This window comes from Orycteropus afer, unplaced genomic scaffold, assembly GCF_000298275.1.
Source record: "Orycteropus afer afer isolate SDZICR_OR568_19922 unplaced genomic scaffold, OryAfe1.0 scaffold00046, whole genome shotgun sequence".
Classification (NCBI taxonomy): domain Eukaryota; kingdom Metazoa; phylum Chordata; class Mammalia; order Tubulidentata; family Orycteropodidae; genus Orycteropus; species Orycteropus afer.
The window spans coordinates 11,420,809-11,440,348 of record NW_006921633.1 but is presented as its reverse complement, the minus strand read 5'-3'; the positions used below and the strand labels follow the sequence as shown (position 1 = coordinate 11,440,348).

Below are 19,540 nucleotides of genomic sequence, written 5' to 3'. Positions count from 1 at the left end.
ATGAGCCATTTGGTCGCTAGGAGGCAGAACAAGATCAAGAAAGCTCAGCGAACTTGAACCTGTACCAGAGCCTCCCCCACCCCGTACTCTGCTGAGTTCTCTGGGCTGTGGAGGGACGCGCTTTGCGAGGATGGGGGTGGGGGGCACGGACGGTTGGGCAGAATTCTCTTTCTCCCCCATCACCCCTTATGTCTTTGTTCTTCATTTTGACTTTAAAAATGCTTCTTGTCAGGGCCCCAGAGAGGCGCCCCGGCTCGCGGTCGACACCTCCCACCCCCCGCCCTTTTCCCGCGCAGGCCAAGGAGGCTAGCGCACGCCTGGCGCGGAACGGGGTGCGGATTTCTCTTTCTTTCTTAGTGGGCGTTTATGGTTGGGAGGAAAGGGGAGTGTGCACTCCCCCGCTTCGGGGCAAAGCCTAAGGGCGGGATGTGGCAACTTTGCAATGAGTCTCCAGGTTCACATCTTCCATCCCCTCACCCTGCGCAGTGCACAGCGGCGGCAGTCTCGCCTAGACGACCCCGCAACCAAAGCTCCCGCCCCCTCCCCCACTCCTTTCTCATTTACGCCTTAGAGCCCAAAATCACAACAATAGTAATAGTTATCATAATGATGCCGGCAAGCTGCGTCATTAATAATGAATAACCGCCGCTGCGCGTACACCCGGGCCTGGAATTGGGGCGGGGGGCGGTTTTGCTGAGATCTCCCAAAGTAAAAGGTGTGAGCATGTGGACACAGAACGAATTTCGTGATCTGTGCGTGAGTTGTGTGCGGAAATACCGAGACTGCGCCAGGTTAACAAGCCGTTTTCCAAACCTCACTTCCCTTTTCATCAACTGGCGGCCCAGGGAACTGTCGCCCGGCAGCAGGGCTGGACCGGCGAGGAGGCAGCACTCGGGGCCCCTGGCTGCCCGCCGCCTCCGGGTCCGCGGCCCTGTGACCGCCGCTGCACGTGTTTGCAGCGAGCGCTGCCGCAGCCTGCAGCTAGCACGCTGCTCGCTTTGTGCTTCCGAGTCCCAGAGCCCAACTTCACTTTCTGCATATCCCGCTCTTGCTGGGCCCCTGCCCAGGGTCTGTCGCTCCTGTCTTCGCTTTTGTTTCTTTGCTTTTCTTTTCTTAAAACCCAAGCATTCCAGTCTCGGTTTGCGTCCTCTTACTGTTAAGGCAGTCAAAAGGGAAAGACTTGGAAAGCAAACCTGAAGACCGATCTCCCTTTCCCCCCTCCCCCTCCACCAGCTCTCGTTTCCCTCGCTCTTTTCCTACATTTCTCCTAAGGTTTTTTTTTTTTTTTCCCAAATTTCTTTGCAGAAGGAGTAAAGAGATTTCAATCTGGCGCTAGGGCATTGAGACGTTTCAGTCTGTCGTGCTGTTTGAACGCAGAAACATTTTATTTTCTATTTCTTCCTTCCCTTGTAGGGAGAATTCGCAGCTAATTATTATGATTATTTGCCCACTCCCTTTCACTTCAATGGAGCTTAGACCAGAGCTTAGATTCCGTGGCATTGTGGGGGTTGAGGATGGGCTTGAGGGAGGGGGTAAAATGGCTGAGGTTAGGAATGTTTTTTGGGAAAGAGGAATTTGCATTAAAATACAGAGAAATTATCAGATGCCCAGAAAGGAAATGTTGATTGCCACTGAGAAAAGATGTCAATGCAAATCAGTAGGCTACACCAAGACAATTGTATTTTCATATTTTCTTTGTGCCCCACTTCGTGTGATTTTAAATAATAATAGAGCAGCAATAATAAAAACACAGTTTGGTATTTCTCCGAACATTATCAGTCAAATGTTTTGCAAAGAGCCCGATGTTATACGTATTTCAGACATTAGGGTATAATTCTTGTTAATTAGCAATAATTTACGTTAAGAGCATAGAAAATGTTGAGGTTACAGGTTTTATATCTGTACATTTGATCATCTTGTTATTTTCAAGAACTTTGCCTCCTATAAAATTAATTAGGTGAAATGTGGAGGTGTAATCAGCAACCTCTGAATTACCACTTCATTTCCTGGTTTTGATTGTAAATCAGTTCAGTTGCTACGTTTAGAAGACTCTAACTTAGTCTGATTTTGTACCGCGTTACTTTTAACTGTTTGATACCTAGGAGAATAGTTCCTTTTGCTCCTGAATAATATTTCCATTTTCAGAAACACATCAGGCCTTGGGAATTTAAAAAAAAAAAAAAATCTTAACACTGGAGTGAATTTTTTTACAAAGGCACTTCTAACTTCAATGAAAATAAAATATTTTTCCTGAGCCTTTTTTTTTTTTTTAATCTGTAAATCTCAGAATTTGTCGTTAATGCTTAACAAAAAAAGTCACATTTGTCAGTATATACTTTATTGTTAATTCAAATAGGAGGGATCTTGAAGAATAACTTCCCTATTCAACTCCTCACTTGATCAAAATGAAAGCAAATGTAGGAGAAAACTGACATAGAGGCACAGTGCAGGAGTACTTCCATTTGTCACCTTTTATTTGAAAAGCATGCATGTGAATTCTTTATTTGTCTTTTGGTCAGTATATTGGGCAAAGAAACATAAGTGCTTACTTTGCTGCCTTATTAGTTGGAATATAACCTTCATATTCCTATGGTGACCTTATGTTAAATTAGGAGGAGTACCAGAGGCTAGAAATTATGACATGTCCTACTTGAGCACAGGTGCAGCTACGCAGGGCTCTCTCAATATTATTTCACCCTGTACATCTGGGAGTTACTCCAGATCTTCCCCCTCAATATTCAGCCTGAGTAGGGTTGAAATAAATTTAACCTGAGTTCACTGGATTTTTGCACTTTATCAAAATCTGTTCCAATATTCTACACTCAAATTAAAATCTATTTTTTGATTCTCTGTGGCTTTAAGTTCATTAAATGTGAAATTGGAAGCTTGCTAAAGAAGGTCAGACTGATTAACTGTTTAAGACTTGTACATTTTCTGCTTCAGTTTTATTAACTAGCAGCACCCTGGATGTGTTTTGTATTTGTGGTTGATTTATTTATTTTTTTTGATAGCGTATACATAAGATTTCACCGACAGAGACTTACCAGCTCTTATTTCCTCTCTGGAAGGTTAAAAATGATAGAAGCTATTCAAATAGATGGTGGAGTATTTTGATGCAAAGTTAAAAAAAAAAAAAAAAGCAAATAGGAGAGAAAGACATGTCCACCTTGTTCTACCATCCGCTGGTGATTATGTGTGCAGAAATAGCCCCATAATGAAGCGTTTTGGAGCTCATTCAGAAAATTAGTCAACTTTGACAACATTAGGCGAAGTATTTCAAGTCTGAAGAAAGGACTTCCCAGCCTTGTTCTGAAATGTGGCATTTGCTTGACCATACTGATTTTTATGTGAGGGGGGCCACCAAGTGCAAACATCTTTAGAATATTTTAGGCGTTCCTTTCTTCAGAATGAAAAAAAGACTAATTGGCTTATTTTCTTAAGTACTCAAAAGTATCCCATTTAGCTAATGTGTCTGAGAAGAATTGCCTATGAATTTGGTATTTCTTTGATTTTGTGGCACTGCTGAGAGTGAGATCAGGAAGGTTTTTGGCAGTGTGAATTACGCTGTGTTATGATTATTATTTAGATTCATTTCACAGGTGAATGCAGTCGTTTTCTTATTACCATGGTGTAAATGTGGCACATATTCTGTGTGATGTGGCAGCTTCCTAATTTATGGAGCTATGTTCCTGTATATTTAGGAGTATATACATTCATGCACAAAGGATATGTGTGTGTGTGTCTGTTTATTCATCTCTCCTTTTATTCTTTGGTACAATAGACAACTTAATCTATACATAAAAAGAAACAAATGTAATTTCAACTGGTAATTTTACCAGTTTTGGGGTAGTTCTTATTTAAGCTTTCTTTGTACCCCTTTGTTAACTACTTAGTAATCACGATTTCCATAAACTCATAAACATCTGTAGTGTGTATGTTCTGTCTAGAGTTAGGCAAGTCAGTTTTTTTAAAAACATAGGATGATTTACCTCATTGATAAAATTGCTTTCTTGTTGAGAACCTCCCTATCCTTACAGATTTTGTGTGCATACATTCTTTTGGGTGTCATGTGGATGATCCTAGAAACACTTTACATAATGTGGTGTGTGGGGATGGGGTTGAGAATGTATTTTTCCCCTTTCTCTCCTTTTTAGCACTCTAATAATTGTGCTTTTGTTTCTCCAACCACAGCCGAACCTCTTGAAGCCATTCTTACAGATGATGAACCAGACCATGGCCCGTTGGGAGCTCCAGAAGGGGACCATGACCTCCTCACTTGTGGGCAGTGCCAGATGAACTTCCCATTGGGGGACATTCTTATTTTTATCGAGCACAAACGGAAACAATGCAATGGCAGCCTCTGCTTAGAAAAAGCTGTGGATAAGCCACCTTCCCCTTCACCAATCGAGATGAAAAAAGCATCCAATCCTGTGGAGGTTGGCATCCAGGTCACGCCAGAGGATGACGATTGCTTATCAACGTCATCTAGAGGAATTTGCCCCAAACAGGAACACATAGCAGGTAAATGAGAAGCAAGGAGAAAAGCTGTTTGCATGTTTTCTTTTCATTTTTAGAGGTGCTGTGGCCAAGCACTAAGGAGTGGGAAAGTGCTTTCTGTGTTTCTCAATGTGACTGTCCATGACAGCCCTGTAATGTTAAAATAATCATTCCTATTGCTTATGTTCAGCACACAGAAAAAGAAATATTTTCCACTTCACTGAGTCAGATGTAGGCCGAGTAGGTACATACACCTGACACCCTCTCTCTGGATCTGCTGATTCTGAATTTCTTTTCTTTTTCCCTCTTTTCTAATTCTTAAGGGTCGACCCTTTCTACACCTAGCCTAGTTTCCAATGCCCATTTCCAGGCTTGGTGACAAGTCCTAAGCAAAGTGGCCACAGAGGTATCTACAGTTCAGCTAGTGATTTGTTTGACTCAGAATGCCTTGTCAGCCTCTCTAGGGGTATAGTTAGCTCCCTGGGCTTCTCAGAAGTGAAGTGTACTGGCAGGGTATACTGGCAGGGTGGCTTGGAGAGGGTAGAAGGAGTTAACTGAGCTTCAGGGCTAGCCTTGGATCCATATTGGCTGTCAGCCCATATGGGGCTGTAATTAAACTCAGCCCCGTGGTGGGATGACACTGTGACCTTGACTTTAAGATGCCATTTTCGACTGGCCAGGCCAGAGTAGAGAGGGCAGTTGCTGAAGCGCACAGACATGCTTACTCGAAAAGTTTAAGGGCATGTTGGAAATTTCAAAAGGTTGGTTTGACAGGAACGGCTGCTCCCTGCAGCCTGCCTCCTCAGCTAAATGATAAATGCTTCTCTGTGCTCTCTCTTGTCTCTGATGTGGTTTTGACAGATGTATCTTGATTTTGTTTGTGGTTTACACAACCACATGTCACCCTTACAAATGTCCAGTCCAGACTTTTACTGTTTTGCTATAACACAATGTAAAAATTCTCCTGGACAAATATATATACATATTCAGTAGCTCTCCCTCTACCTGCTTTTAGCAAGGAGGTAGCTTAGGTGTGTGCGTTTCCCAGCAGCTCAGGGGAAAAGGAATTAAAGAGTGATAGAGGAATTTAATTCCCTAGTCTAAAGAATAAACAGCAACACTATATAGTGACCCTGAAAACATTGTTTTTAATATAACAACTGTGATTTAACACTTTAGACAAAGTGAAGGCAGATTCTGTGGTGACAGAAAATGACATGCTACCAGTGGATGGCTTTCCTTCATCTTCCCCGCCCCCTACCACCTTGAAAGGCAGACAGCTTGTTCGGTTTTAGGGAAGGTAGTACATGTAACCAATTGATATATTGGAACTTTTCTCTCCGACCTAGTTTGACCACAAAGTTGAACCGTAATAGGTCAGTGGTCCTGAGGGAATTAAATGTCATATTCTCTCTCCCACTGGAATTCGATCATTAAAATCAAATGTGGCATTTTCTTTCTTTTTTTAAAATGCATTCTGTAATAACACTCAGATACTTTTCATTTAGTGAAATGAGGAATCTGCTGCCAGGAAAGGGGCATTTACTAAGTATATTTTTGGAATCTACCACGTTTAGCTTATGTGACATATAAGTTAAGATTTTCTCTCCCTCATAAGCACCTTCCAGTAGGATATGGCAATGACCATATCCATGTGCTGTCTGTGACTAGAAGGAAAATGAACAGAAGTGTAAGGCATGATTAATGAAGCAAGAGCAAGCGGAAGGGGATTTGTTGTCTTCAGAGATCCAAAGCCTTGCTAAATCACCAAATATGGAGTAACACTTGCGTGATGTAACATCGTATTTACATATCAAGCTGCTCGTTTAAAAGACAAAACACAGTGTCTGTCAAGCAGGAATTAAAACCACACTTCTTACTCAGGTCCCAAATAGGTTATTCTGTCTCAGATAACCAGCTCAAAAATTCTGTGCCTCAGTACTTAGAAAGGAATCGAAAAGGTGGGGGGAAAATGCCTTATTTTAAGGCTTTTTCCTACTAAAGTTGTGAGTCTGTATTGGGAAAGAAAATATATTTTCTTTTACTCCACAGTCATCATAAAGGTTATGCTTTTTTTTAAAAAATTTTTTTAAAGGAACTTGTGAAAGGAAGAAAGAAAAATTTAAATGTATTTTATAGGCCCAATTCTAAATAATTTTATCAAGAAGAAAAGCTATCTAAGATAGCTAAAAAAAATATTCAATGGGTGTACAAGTGCTGTGACCCAGGTGAGGTAAACCTCTCATGCCTGAATAATTACAAAGTCTTGATTTCTTTCATTGTGTTTAATCACCTGTTCCTACCCTGGAATTGGCTGGACATAAATAGCATGGCTACATCCCAAAGCGCAAATCAGTAACTAGAATCAAGATTTGTCAGAATTCACAGTAATGAATTAAGAGTTTCCTATGGTGAAATTAACATTCTACCATTGCACGTAAATTACAATGCTCTGGCCTTCTGGTGCCCCTGAAGTGAAGTTCTGGAAGAGGCTTGTGTACTCGCAGCCTGTTTATCTAAGGCACATCCCCACAGTTCCGAATCTGCTTTTCTCTCTTCATGAGGAAGGAAACCACAGTAATCATTCAGTAGATATTTGAATTGTGTCACTCAAAAGAAAGGAGAAGCGATGCTCTGCATTAGGAAAGAGATATATTGATGAATCTCTAGAAGAATATGTTTGGCAACCACATAAATGGTAGTCGCTTAACTGTATAGGAAAAGCTTTGTTAAAGTGATGTAAGTTGGATTTGAGTTCACTGTGATCTGTGACATTTTATAGGCAGGAAGCAGAAATATAACAGTGACAGTCATTGTAAGATAAATAAAGCTTAGAATTCAGGACTTTCAAATAAGAGAATATGGTGGCACTCTTTAAATCTGCAGTAAAGTGATAAGCATTTTGACTATACACAGGCCTCTCAAAGGTGAACATTTTTAGGGAGGAAGCTTTTTACCTAGTGAATGGATAGGTGTATATATGCTCCAGCACTTCACTTGTATACACATGTCCATCTGTACACATATACAGTGATCAACGTATATTTTCCCCTTTATTAAAAATGTGTGATTGTGATCCATTATTACTACTGAAATGAGGTTAATTTAACTGGAAATAAGCAGGTTATAGTGTATGGACCCAGTTCATCAGTATGTAGCGTCAAATTTTCACCATCAGATAGCAGCAGCGTTTGACTGGCAGTCAGGGCTTTCAATAGGGTTTTTGGTTTATTTTCTGGTCTCATATTTTATGATGGAGGAAATATTCATCAAAGATTAGTGAATGTGAAACTGCTGCTAACTTATGGAAAAGGCCCCAAAATATTACCCCACAGTGTCAGATTTGAGGTTTTGGCTTATTGCACATAGAAATCTTTAAATTGGGGTTGGGCTATCATAAAGTTAGCTTTTTGAGAGAAGGGAGAAAATATGACAGATCTTAATAAAATGAGATAAAGGCATAAAAATGTAGTAAAGGTTAGTACTAATGATACATAACTTTTTTTTTCCTATATGTCTATAGACATTTATATCAGGACATTTAAAAATTATTTGCCTAGACATATATAATACAGCTCCTATCTAGATGATAACATGTAAGACACTCTGATGAAGGGAAGAATTTACTTCCTTTCTTCAGAAAAGAAATAAATCAGTATGTTACTTAAAGGTGAATCAAGTATAATAAAAGTTATGCTTTTCAGAATTTAGTAAAGCAATTTGCCTTTTCTTTTTGTACCCACTGTAATTATTTCTTAGTTTAGACTCAACCAGGGTATGTATTTGTATGCAGTGTGATTATAACTGAAACTATAGGTTGTAGTATCTTATAATGACTACTTATTTTTCATTTATTTGCATGATTCTTGATAAAAACTACTGACCTCTGAAGTGAATTTTTAGCATGGCAGTTAAGACAGAAACTACAATATACTACTGAAGTTTTTATTCATCTTCAGAATCCAGAGAATAGAGCACTGTTTTCTGCTAAGTCTTGTGGATTTTCATAGGGAGTCAGATACATGTTTGTGGGGCTACTACCCACAGACTCATGCTCATGAGACAGGGAGTCCTATATACACGCTGTATTTGTAAATAAGACAGAGAAAGGTTGTGAACTGGCAGCTTGGATGTTTTGTCAAAGTACAATGTCAGAGAAACTCTTTCTAAGACAAATTGTAAATAGAACTGTCACAGTGATTGCATGATTGAGCCGCAGAAGTGTCTTACAATTGTTGGCATTGTCAGAGGACTTTTGAAAGCTTAATTAAACACAGTGGCCCGCATGGCTGCTAAATTTACTTCGAAGGCCAAAAAAAAAAAAAAAAAAAAATTAAAAACCTGAAATGTAGAAGGTCCCACAGATCCCAAAGTTCTTCAGACATTACCCTTTCGGTAACCAGAAAAGATGCATTGTGCATTTTCCTAGTCGTCTTTTATAAATAATAGTTTTGAGAATAGATCCACGTGATATGAAGATCATCCTGTGTGTGATGTGGAGATTGTGTTAGGTTTTCTGTCTCCTGCTGTTACAGACAGTTAATGTAAAAATGGCCTTTTATTGCAAACACAAATATGTATTCACTTCAAGAACAGGAGTAGAGGGGACAGTTTCCCTCCCATTCTCTGTGTTTATTCTGTGAAGGCTTAAGAGGAAAAAAAAAAAAAAACAACAGTGCTGTAATTTCTTAAATCACCCCATTCCTTGTTGTCTTGCAAGATGTGCCTTTTACTTTAAAGGATCTGAAATATGTTTTGCACACCTTCCTCCTATTGCATGTAGCATTTAACTGTGGAGCTGCCCAAGGGCTGGGAAATGCTACTGGGTGTTGAGACATGCGGCTAGTGTCAGGACAGGGAACCTGGCTCGGGTGGGACACATATTAATGGCACGTTTGGAGTCCTGGAAGATCATTCATTTCACATTGTAGCCTCAGTGTAGTTGGCTGATGTGGGAGGATGAAATTTGGGGTTCATAAACACTTATGCAAGTCATAGGGATGCATTTTTTAGGTTTTCATTTTTTTTCATAATGGAAGTGCTTAAAGAAAGGAGAATGAGTGAATGGTGCACACTAATCAGTAAGAAAGCAAGAAAGTTTGGCTTTCCTTTTGGGGAAAATATTAAATTTAACTGAAACAGTGAACACAGCTAGGAAGATGCACCAAGATTGCGTCACTCAGTGTTAATCTACTTTGGCTGGTCTGTTCACACCCTTTATTACACAAAGAAAGCATTTGACAAAATTTACCCCAAGCCCAAGTCTGTTTTTACATACAGTAGTACCAGCTTTGTGCAATAAAAAGCACTTAGCATCAAGCTGGACCCAGCCTGGCACCTTGCCACTTATTTTAGCATGAGATTTAATCACCAAGGTTCTTTAGTACCTTTCTGCTTGTCCAGATTTCATTTGGGTCATGACTATGTCAGCAGTGTTGTTATTACAAGGATTAAAAAAAAAAAGAAAAAAAAAAAGATTTTTAACTTGGTGCCCACTTTTCACAGTATTTAAAATCAGGTTTTTATTTTATGTGTCAATTTGGAGGACATTAATAAAGTTCATAAAATATGTTCAGACTATATAATTTAATGGATAATGACTAGTATTTTTTATTGTAATACAAATAGAAAATTGACTGTTGTATTCCTCCCTCCCTTGTTCTCTCCTCCTACCCAGGTAAATAAGCATCTTTAAACTGCTTCTCCTCTTGGCTTCCAGGGTACAGAATACTGTCCAATATCAGTAAATTTACCTTTGTAATTTGCCATGCAGTTTTTACAACAATGACCTAATTAATTTGAGCACAAACCATATTATTGCTACTAGAGTCATTTTCTGTCACAAACTTAATTTCTAGGAAATGTAACCTGAAGAATAAGAATTTTTTAGTTCTCCACATGTGCTCCTAAAGACCAAAGGTGGATTTAAAACAATAATACTTTTAAAAAATGCCAGCTTTATTAAAGCCACTGTGCTTGATGCCAAACTCAATTTGGAGCCAGTAAACATCAGGCTGTATTTCTAATCAGTTTTCGAGTGTAACATATTCCATATTGGGTTCACTGGAATTTGTCTCTCTGCTTTTTACTGGCCAGCTGTACTCCCTATGCATTTTTAAAACATTTCAGCGAAGGCTTTTGCTGTTCTTAGCAGGGTTAGTAACTTGGGGTCTGTTTCTGAGCTCATTTGTCATTCTGCGGTGGCATTGAGTTAGGTTGGCAAGGGAAGGATTTGAGGCATGGGGGGTGGTGAGGTCACTTCTGATCCCAGCAGGGAATAGGTGAGCTTCATTTGCCTTTACAATAGGCGCATAGTTACTGCACCTTAGAGGAGCTCTCAGGTGCTGCTCAGATGGGCGCATGTAAATGCCCTGTCAGGTGTGGAGCAGGAATATTAATGCTTCTTCCAGCACCACACCATAATAAAGCTGTACACAGTGAGCTTAAAATGCAGCTAGTCTGGGGAATTGTATAAAACTTAGATAGCCCAGTGTGAAAGGCAGTGATGTAAAAATGCTTGATATGCCAGTTTCCATTCTTGTTCTCCTTTGATCTATAGCAAAATGAAAACATCATCCTGTCCTCCTGTTAAGAGTTGTCTCCCCAATTCTGCCACCTCCCAATTCACCACCAGAATTTTTTTTTTTTTTTTTTGCATGTGCTGGTATGGAGAAATGTGACATAATTTGTTTCATATGGTTAATTATAGGCACTTGAATATTTAAAATTTTAAATAGCCACAGTTCCAGGTTTTCCTGTTAAAAGTATGCAATTTGAACAAAGGGAGAACATTGTAAATATTTGTGGTGATTTGCAACACTCCCCTTCCCTCATTACACACACACACATACACACTCACTCACACTTTCTCTCTCCTCTCTCTCTGACACTCAGTTTAAATCCAGTGCTGATTTAAAGGACATCTGTACCTTCATTTGTACTTTCTTACCAACTCCCCAACTGGAACTCCATTAAAATATTTTATCATTATAATTTGAGTCCACTGTTGCTTGAGGTTTTAAAGAGGATATTTAGAATGTGTTCATTTAACAGAATCAACAGCTGTCAGAACCAGTTGTGATAAATCCACAAAACATACAAAGACAAATACATATTTCCTGAAACAAAACACTTGGAGAAATAAGCTGCCAGAACTGGTGAATTAGAAGTTTGTAGACAGGGACCCAAAGTGTTTCATCTCTTGCTTCCCCCTGGAGACGGATGTGAGCGGATCTGATGCAATGCTGCTGGAAGGTTTACCTGGACAGATTGCTCTGAGGCAACATGCCGTGCACAATTGACGTGTGCACCTGAACTAGGATGGGCCTCAGCTCGCTCCCTCTTCTGTCCTTTTTTTCCTTCTTGATCTCTTTAGTAGATAGCTCACCAAGTTCTTAGAGCGCTAAGCAACAAATTATATCCACCTGAAGGTGAAACGACCTGGTTTAAACATCCTGAAAGAGTGGCAAAGAGGCGCATTGCACACTCTTCCAGATAGGGTTGGCAGCCTGTTATTCAGAACTGAATCTCTCTTCGCCAGGGAATTCCCAGCGGGAACCTGGAGCTGGTATGTTGATGAAGGGGATACCTGGGGACCTTTGGTCACTCACAATGAGTTTTTGTTTATATCCTCACTGTTGTTAGCATTGGCACTGAACAATTACACCTACAATTTGATCTAGGTTTTAGATAGACGCGAGCCCACTGATTAAAAACTCCCATTAAAAATAAAGAATGGAATTACTATGAAACCTGCAAAGGTGCTGCTCCCCACCCCCCAGAAAGAACACAGGTTGTGTGTGTCCCTCTTTCCCTTTCTCTTTTCTTTTTGAACTTTGTAGAGAGCACAAGGAAGCCCCCTGCTAAGCATCAGGGCATTTAAATTTACATTCATCAGTTACTCATTTTCTTGATACGTAATGCTGCATAAAAACTGCAAAAAAAAAAAAAAAAAAAACCCACACATCTGTTAATTTTTAGGGAACTAAAGTATAGCTTGGATTCTTACCTGAGTTGGAGCACGAAGCACTACATGCCAGTCTGATCTTTTACGGTTTAAATATGGAGTTTCTTTAGGCCAAAAGAATAAAAAAAAAAACTGAAGCATGATTTATTTACACTTGGGGGCAGCCCACAATGAACCCCTAACTGCTTATTTTAAACCTCCCCTTACTAATTCTTGTGAGTTCACAGTTAAAATAATGCATTAACTAGTGTTAAGTTTTAAATCTCATGAGTTTCTCTCTCTTTTTCCATCCCACCTTATTATTATTATTTTTTAAAAATATTCCTTTACATTTAAAAGTGAACACTGGCTACTGATAAATGATTTAAAGGCTAAAAAAAAATTTTTTTTTAATAATCGTAACCTTTTCATGTTATGTTTTTGTTATGTTAAGGGGAAAAAAATCAATAAGGAAAAATTTAATTCTGATAAAGATACTCTTGGATCTTTGAAAACAACGGCTGTCCTTTTAACTCAAACATTTGAGCAGCTTCAAAGACTATGTATTTCTTCTGATCTTGGAGCTGTGTGACTGGTAGCAAGAAAGAAAAAAAATCTTATTCTACATACAAGTGGATTGCTTAACAAGTCAGCACAGACACGTACTTGTTTGTACAATAGAGATAAAAAATCCTGTATAAAAATAATTCAGCTGCTGACAGCAGGCATTGTTGTTGGACCTGCCTTTTGTGCTTGTCCCAGCTTTGGGCCTCCCTCGTTTCCTATCTACTTGGGGCAGTCTGTTGCCTGCAGACTCCTGACCAGAAGTTAATTGCTATATATTAAACATATAGATACTGTACTTAAAGAGGAATATCTCATGCCTTCCTATATGAATTCCACTCTGCTTTCTGATGTGATTGCAGTGTGGCCAGCAGGGGGGTGGCAGACAAACAGTCTAATAGGGAAAATGACTTGAAGGCAGTTAGGGAAAATTTGGCCTTCAAGTCCCATTTGCTCTGCAGTGTAGCATTGGTTTCTGAACTTTTGTTTTTAATCTAACTCTGATTTACCCTGTCACATCCCATATCAACCCTCATTGAACTCTACTCATGCAGAGTAACATTAGTGTCAAACGGAATTGGTCAGGACTGTGGACCTGTAGCTCATACAGATGGTTGTAGATGTGGGTATATGCAGCTCTGCATCCTGGTCTTTCTAATAAATGTTAAAATGTGGTGCATTGCTGAGCAGGGCCCATGGAAAAGAGACTCAGGGAATCAGGGTTAGTACCTGAGGTTTTCTTCCTTTTCTTTCCTCCTCTTTCCTGCCTCCTTGATTCACCCACAATGCAGATAAGATCAACTCTAGGAAGACGCCTGAGACTGGGAGTGGGTGTGTGGGGGAGGGTGGCCGAGAGAAGTTATTGGAATATTTTCAATGGGAGTCAAACACAATCACCAAAGCAGAAAGCCCTTTGGGTCCAGCAGCTGAGCAGGAAGCTCGACACGTGTTCCTTTCATAAGCTGTTACTCCCAGGCCCACTTGTACTCTAGCTAGGGTAGGACTCGAATACACCTGTGTGCTTTCACCTGGATTGGGAGGTTTAGGGTGGGAGGCAGAGAAGGAATTGGTTGAGAATTCCAGTACTAAATTTTTTACAGATGTCACAAGGTTGGTAAGGTGTAAGTTAGGATTCAAGGAAAGGATTCTTATCCAGACTGGTAATTGCGAAGCAGGAAAATCCAGATTCCCATGATATTCTCTGATGACTGGTGTAGGGTAGAATGGGGCTGAGGACCACAACTTTCTGAGTGTCCTCTGATGTCTTCTGCCTGACCCATCCATCTTGGGTTAAACACTGCCAGTGCAGAATGGAGGAAACCACAGGAAGATAAATACCAAAGGCCAGGATTTTTCACTCCTCAGAAGTAAACCAGATCTCGCTTCTCTGCCTCACATTCTTCTCCTTTCTTGCTCTTTTCCTTTTGGAAGCAGAAACTTCTAACATTAATGCCACTGCATGCCGATGAAAATGCTGTTTTTATACCATAGTGGATGTTTACACAGGAGACGAAACTTGAGGGGAAAAAGACTTTGGGAGGGGGGTAGGAACCATGTTAATATGTTCTGTTGGAGGATGGCACAGTATTGCCTGTGAGCAACTCTGGGCTGTTTTTGATAAATTACCATGTTTAGAGATAGGTTTGGCTCTTAAGGGCTTAGTTTTATGAACAAAGTCCGTAACGATGTTTGCAGCCTCTGTTTGTCTCTTAGCCCCTTTGGCTTGTCTAGGAGCTCTATGTTTAGTTTAAGCTCAGTCTGGAAGATAGAACAATTTTGCATTAAAAAAATGAGGAAATCATAGGAAGAAAAACCCTTTGCTTTTTGGATGAATCTTACTGATAATTTGCTAAAGCTCATTTGAATTTTAAGCACTTCTTTAATCTTCAAAGGCTAAATTGCTTTATGAATATGCATGGTGTGGGCAGACTTCAGTTCATTACCTAGTTGTAAATTCTAATGACCATTAGGTCCTTCCAGTAATTGCGAATTGTTTTGCATTTTTGATTGGCCTATTAACATGTACATTCGGTGCACATCAGGCTGGCCTGTCAGCCTGCTGAAGGAGAAAAAAAAGGTGAAAATTGTTTATAGCACCAAGATTCTTAGATTTTCAATCTTGCAAAATTGATGATGTAAAAAAATTAAAGCAGTGTTTTTTCTTCTCAAGATTGAAAGTTCACCAAGAGATTTGACATATTTAATTTGCATGATGACTTTGCACTCCTTCATTAATGCAATTTGCATATGAAGCTGTTGTTAATCACTTTTGATCATGTTTTGTGTATTAGCTGCCTCAGTGGCTCTCCTCCTCAGATGCCCCAGTAGAAAGGAGCAAAATGATGCATCTTCTTGCCAAGTTTCCTTTAGTGAATTGAGGAATTAGAAGTCTAACCTTGAGTAATTACATATGTTTTATCCATTTTCTTTTAACGTTAAGTACAGTTTGTGGAACTGTTGGCTGGAAATTGTTCTCATTTGGGGAGAAGACTGTACAGTGTTAGTGGATGATTGAGGCATATCCAGATACAGACAAAAATATGTATTGTCTGTCCCTGTTCCCCCCATGTAAGCGCTTGGGCAGTTTCATTGTTAGCAATCTGATGGCAGGGAATATTCCAGTGTATTAAGACATCAGGTTCCTCTCGTGGAAGAGAGAAAGCTACAGAGCTACAAACTTTTCTAACAGTGTCTTGGGCTTCTTTGGAAAAAAAAAAAAAAAAAAGGCTAGCTCCTAAACGTTGTGGGCATGGATTTGGAGAGGATTCATGTGTCTTTTTGAACGAGTTAAGTTTTCCTGTAGCCTCGTCAGGTTCTGCTCCGAGCTGCTCTGTCCTCACGTAGTTGTGAAAGTAAATCATAGTCTCTGGGCTCCCTGGTCCCTCCTTCAAGGTCCCCAAGTGCCCTGGTTACAAAAACAAGGTGCTTCCTCGAGGGCTTGGATTCTTGAGAGCCTGTGATTTTGGTGTTTGCCTTTGCTGTTGGATCGCCTGTCCTGTGTGATTGATGTTCGTCTCTGGTTTATGAGTTTATCAGTGGTTAACAAGCTGAATCAGAACACTGAAACTGATATTCTGATTAAAAGGAATGCTTAATGAAAGAAAATAAATTGTGATAGAAAATGAACAGTGTGTAAGAAACATAACTACAATTTTAACCTCCGAGGGACCCTAGCACGGCCCTGCCGTGACTTCCATCCATACCATGCTAAAAGCATGCTTCAGTTCAAAGTTGTTAATATTCAGCTGGGAAACAGTATCCAGAACACAAATAAATTATTAAGTGCATGAACTTTTTAGGCAGTAAGATGAACTGATGGGGTCCATCTGTGAGATCCAGGGGCTTTTTATTTGTGTGTGTTGAGCGATTCTGCCCTCTCCGACTTCACAGCCTTTGGTCTCCGGCCAACTGCATGCATAATTGATTCCACACGCACTATCATTTTCTTGATGTAATTGCTTTACTAAGATATGAAATCTAATGGATAATCTGCTATTTGAAAATGGGCAAAAAAAAAAAAAAAAAGTTCAGACTTTATATTGAGGGGCAGTGGGGAGGAGTATTCAAATGACCTGGTATTAAAAACAAAACAAAAGAAAACAGGCAAACCTAACTTAGGCACTCTACTTCATTCCCTAGGCTGTGGATAAGAAGGCTTTTGTGATATATGGAAGCCAGTGTGTAAATCTCTCTCTTTCTATGTCATATCACCTTCCTTCATTCCTTTTCTCTGTCTACCCTCCCCCCAGAAGGGAAAAAAAAAAAAAAAACTTTACAAGAAAGGGATCCTAACAAGGTAAAAAGTAAACAGTTTAGTCATCACAAGCCTTATTATTCAGTCTATCCAGGAGTTTTGCCATGTCGGTTTATTTAACTTCCAGGAATGTAAACACTGACACAGCCTCAGAAGCAGCAAGAAAGATTACAGTATTAGAGTTAAAAAACGTGAGCGTGGAGTAGCTGTGCTTTATACTCAGCTATAATAACCCTTTGCAATGAAACATAATGGTAAGTCAAAACTGACTGGAAACTTCTGCTTATATGGAGCACAAATTTCATTCTAATAGATTGGCATAATCTAGTGTACCCAGAGTAGATTGTTATATAATGGAGAAACTGTATAAATGTCAAGTACACAAATAATTCTCTAGGAAGTAAATGAAAAGTATTAGAATTTCTTAAATCACCATTAAATTTTGTTGGTGGGACAATCTCATTAGCTCCCTCAAGATCATGTGTGGCATTGCATAAGTCTTCTGAAAATGTAGTTTGAGAAATTTAAGGACATTGAAACATTGTTTTAATCCAAACCAGTTCATGCTTTAAATGTACCTTAAAAAAATGGTACTGGTTTTCAAAGTACTTAAAGGGAGTTGGAGGGGTGGAGAGCGTATAAAGCAAATCCATCTCACTGTGGCAAACTGTTTTTCAAGTAAAGTCATAATAATGAACAACACATGATGTGAAATTTGATCAGCAAACATATACTTAGGCCAAGGAATTTTCTTTCCTTTCCCTTTTCTTTTTCTTTTTTGCCATTCACATACCAACGTTCTGTAAATTAGTAAACCAGGCAGAGTAACTATTATATGGGGGAGACCAAATCATAATACACAGAATAGGCCAGCTAAGCTATCTTTTTGAAGAAACATTAACACCACCACCAACACCATCAAAAAACCTTATTTATTTATTTATTTTTAAACGAAACTGGAAATGACAGAATAGTTTTAAAAGAAAAAAACACCTTCTGATTTGGAGAACTTCAAACTATTAATAGACCACCAGTGAGATAGACTGTCTTTGTGCCTTGAAATGCAAAATGAGGGAAATAATTAGCAGAGGAACAAAATTCTCAAAATTTGAAGAACTTCAGTGATTACTGGGGGTACAGTGAAAAGAAAATGCAAATTTCTTTCTGATCTTAATTAGATTCGATTGTGCGATGGGTATGTTGGGATTGGGGGGAGGGGAGAGGGCAGAGCGCGCTGGGGGTGAAGGGAAAGGCTGAGTGATAGTGAGACAGGTTAGAAGGGGCCTGGCGGTGTGGCAGGAACAAAGGCAGCCTCCAGCGCTGATGTGGAACACCGGTGCCGTGGGTTGACAGAGATGCTGATGGTGTCCAAATCCAGAGCCCTTCGTTTAGCGGGACTCATTTCCCACTGATTCTGGGGGATTTTGTTTGTCCTTTGAGGGGCTGGGAGGACGCTGAAGTAACAGCCTGGGCTGTCTTAGTGAAGGGAAGCAGCCTGTGGGTAACTGTTTTCCTGAATCACAAGGGCAAGCTGTGTAATACATTGTGTGACTTGCGTGCTGTGGCTGTCAGCTTCGCCTGTTGATGTCTACACAGGACCCCTCAACATGAGGTCAACGCCACTTCCGCCCCCCACAGACACTCAGACGTCATGGTGGCGGTGGTTCTAAGTTTTGCCAGAAAGTGTGCGTAGCAAGTTTCTCTGGCTGGATTCCCCTTGTGTGAAATAATAAAAGCCCTGGCCAGGGCAATGGCTTATGAATCTATTTTCGTTTCATTAATATTATTTATTATGTATTTTATTAATTTTTTTTAGGGGGGACTGTGTTCTTATTTGACCATTTGTAGTTATAATTAATACATTCCGTACTGGTTGTAAAAAGTGCACTTGCATTTAATTGCAAGTCAGGATAAATTAATGGGTATGATTTGGAGAAAAAAAAAAAAAAAGACTTAAAATATTCTTACAAAGAGCAAAGGAGGGGAGAGTCCCTGCGTTTAATTTCTCTTCTGAGTGAGTGTCAGTGGTGAGAGAGGAGAAAGGACAGTGTGGGTCTAAGGGGATTTGTGTATGAGTGTGTGGGCAGGTGGGGGCACAGGGGGACAGGAGGACACTCTGGGGAGGAGGAGGGGCAGCCATGAGCTTGCTTCCTTTTTTTAATTTCTGAGGTTGCCAGGAGGGCCTTAAGCAGAGTGGTCAAGTCCATCTGCTCCAGAGAAGGTGGTAAAGAAAAGAGGTTAGTGGCAAGAGGGAAGGAGCACAAAGGGAAAATTGTACATTGGGAGCGTTGCTCTCCACAGCAGCGGTGTAGCCAGACTGGTTTAGCAGACAGAATGATAGATTGTTTTGTCAAGGGTCCCAGGGTGTGCCCTGAACTTGAAGCACTTTGTTTATCTTGAATAGAAAGGGAAAAGCACAGACATAATCGATGTCTAGTTTTTAGGAGCTCGAAAGAGGTAGGAGAACAGAGAAGACTCCAGGAAGGGAAGGGGTGGTGGGGGAGGTGCAGCCCCGGTTGTGGCTGTCCATTAACAGATGAACTTGGCTGAGGGCCAGGCTTTAGATGAGAGCGTGTCAGGGCCCCAGTGCAGCCAAGCCTTTTCAGTGTTTTTTTTTTTTTCATTTTCTTTCTTTCTTTTTAAATACCTGCTGACTGTACATCAAATGCTCCCAGGTCTTTTGGCTAAAGGCAAGAACAACAACAAAAAAAAGACACACAGCTCAATTTTTTTTCCCTCTGAACCAGTTGAGGCCAGTCTTTTGGCTACATACACGAGTT

General features: G+C 40.1%; 1 protein-coding gene across 1 annotated transcript in view; it reads left to right on the top strand.

The window, feature by feature from the left end:
• BCL11A (BAF chromatin remodeling complex subunit BCL11A) overlaps positions 1-19,540 on the top strand; it is a 109,946-nt gene that overhangs the window by 2,700 nt on the left and 87,706 nt on the right. Inside the window, exon 2 of the mRNA XM_007938019.2 lies at positions 4,192-4,521. Coding sequence (XP_007936210.1) covers positions 4,192-4,521 — 330 coding nt within the window. The remainder of the gene's footprint in view (positions 1-4,191; positions 4,522-19,540) is intronic.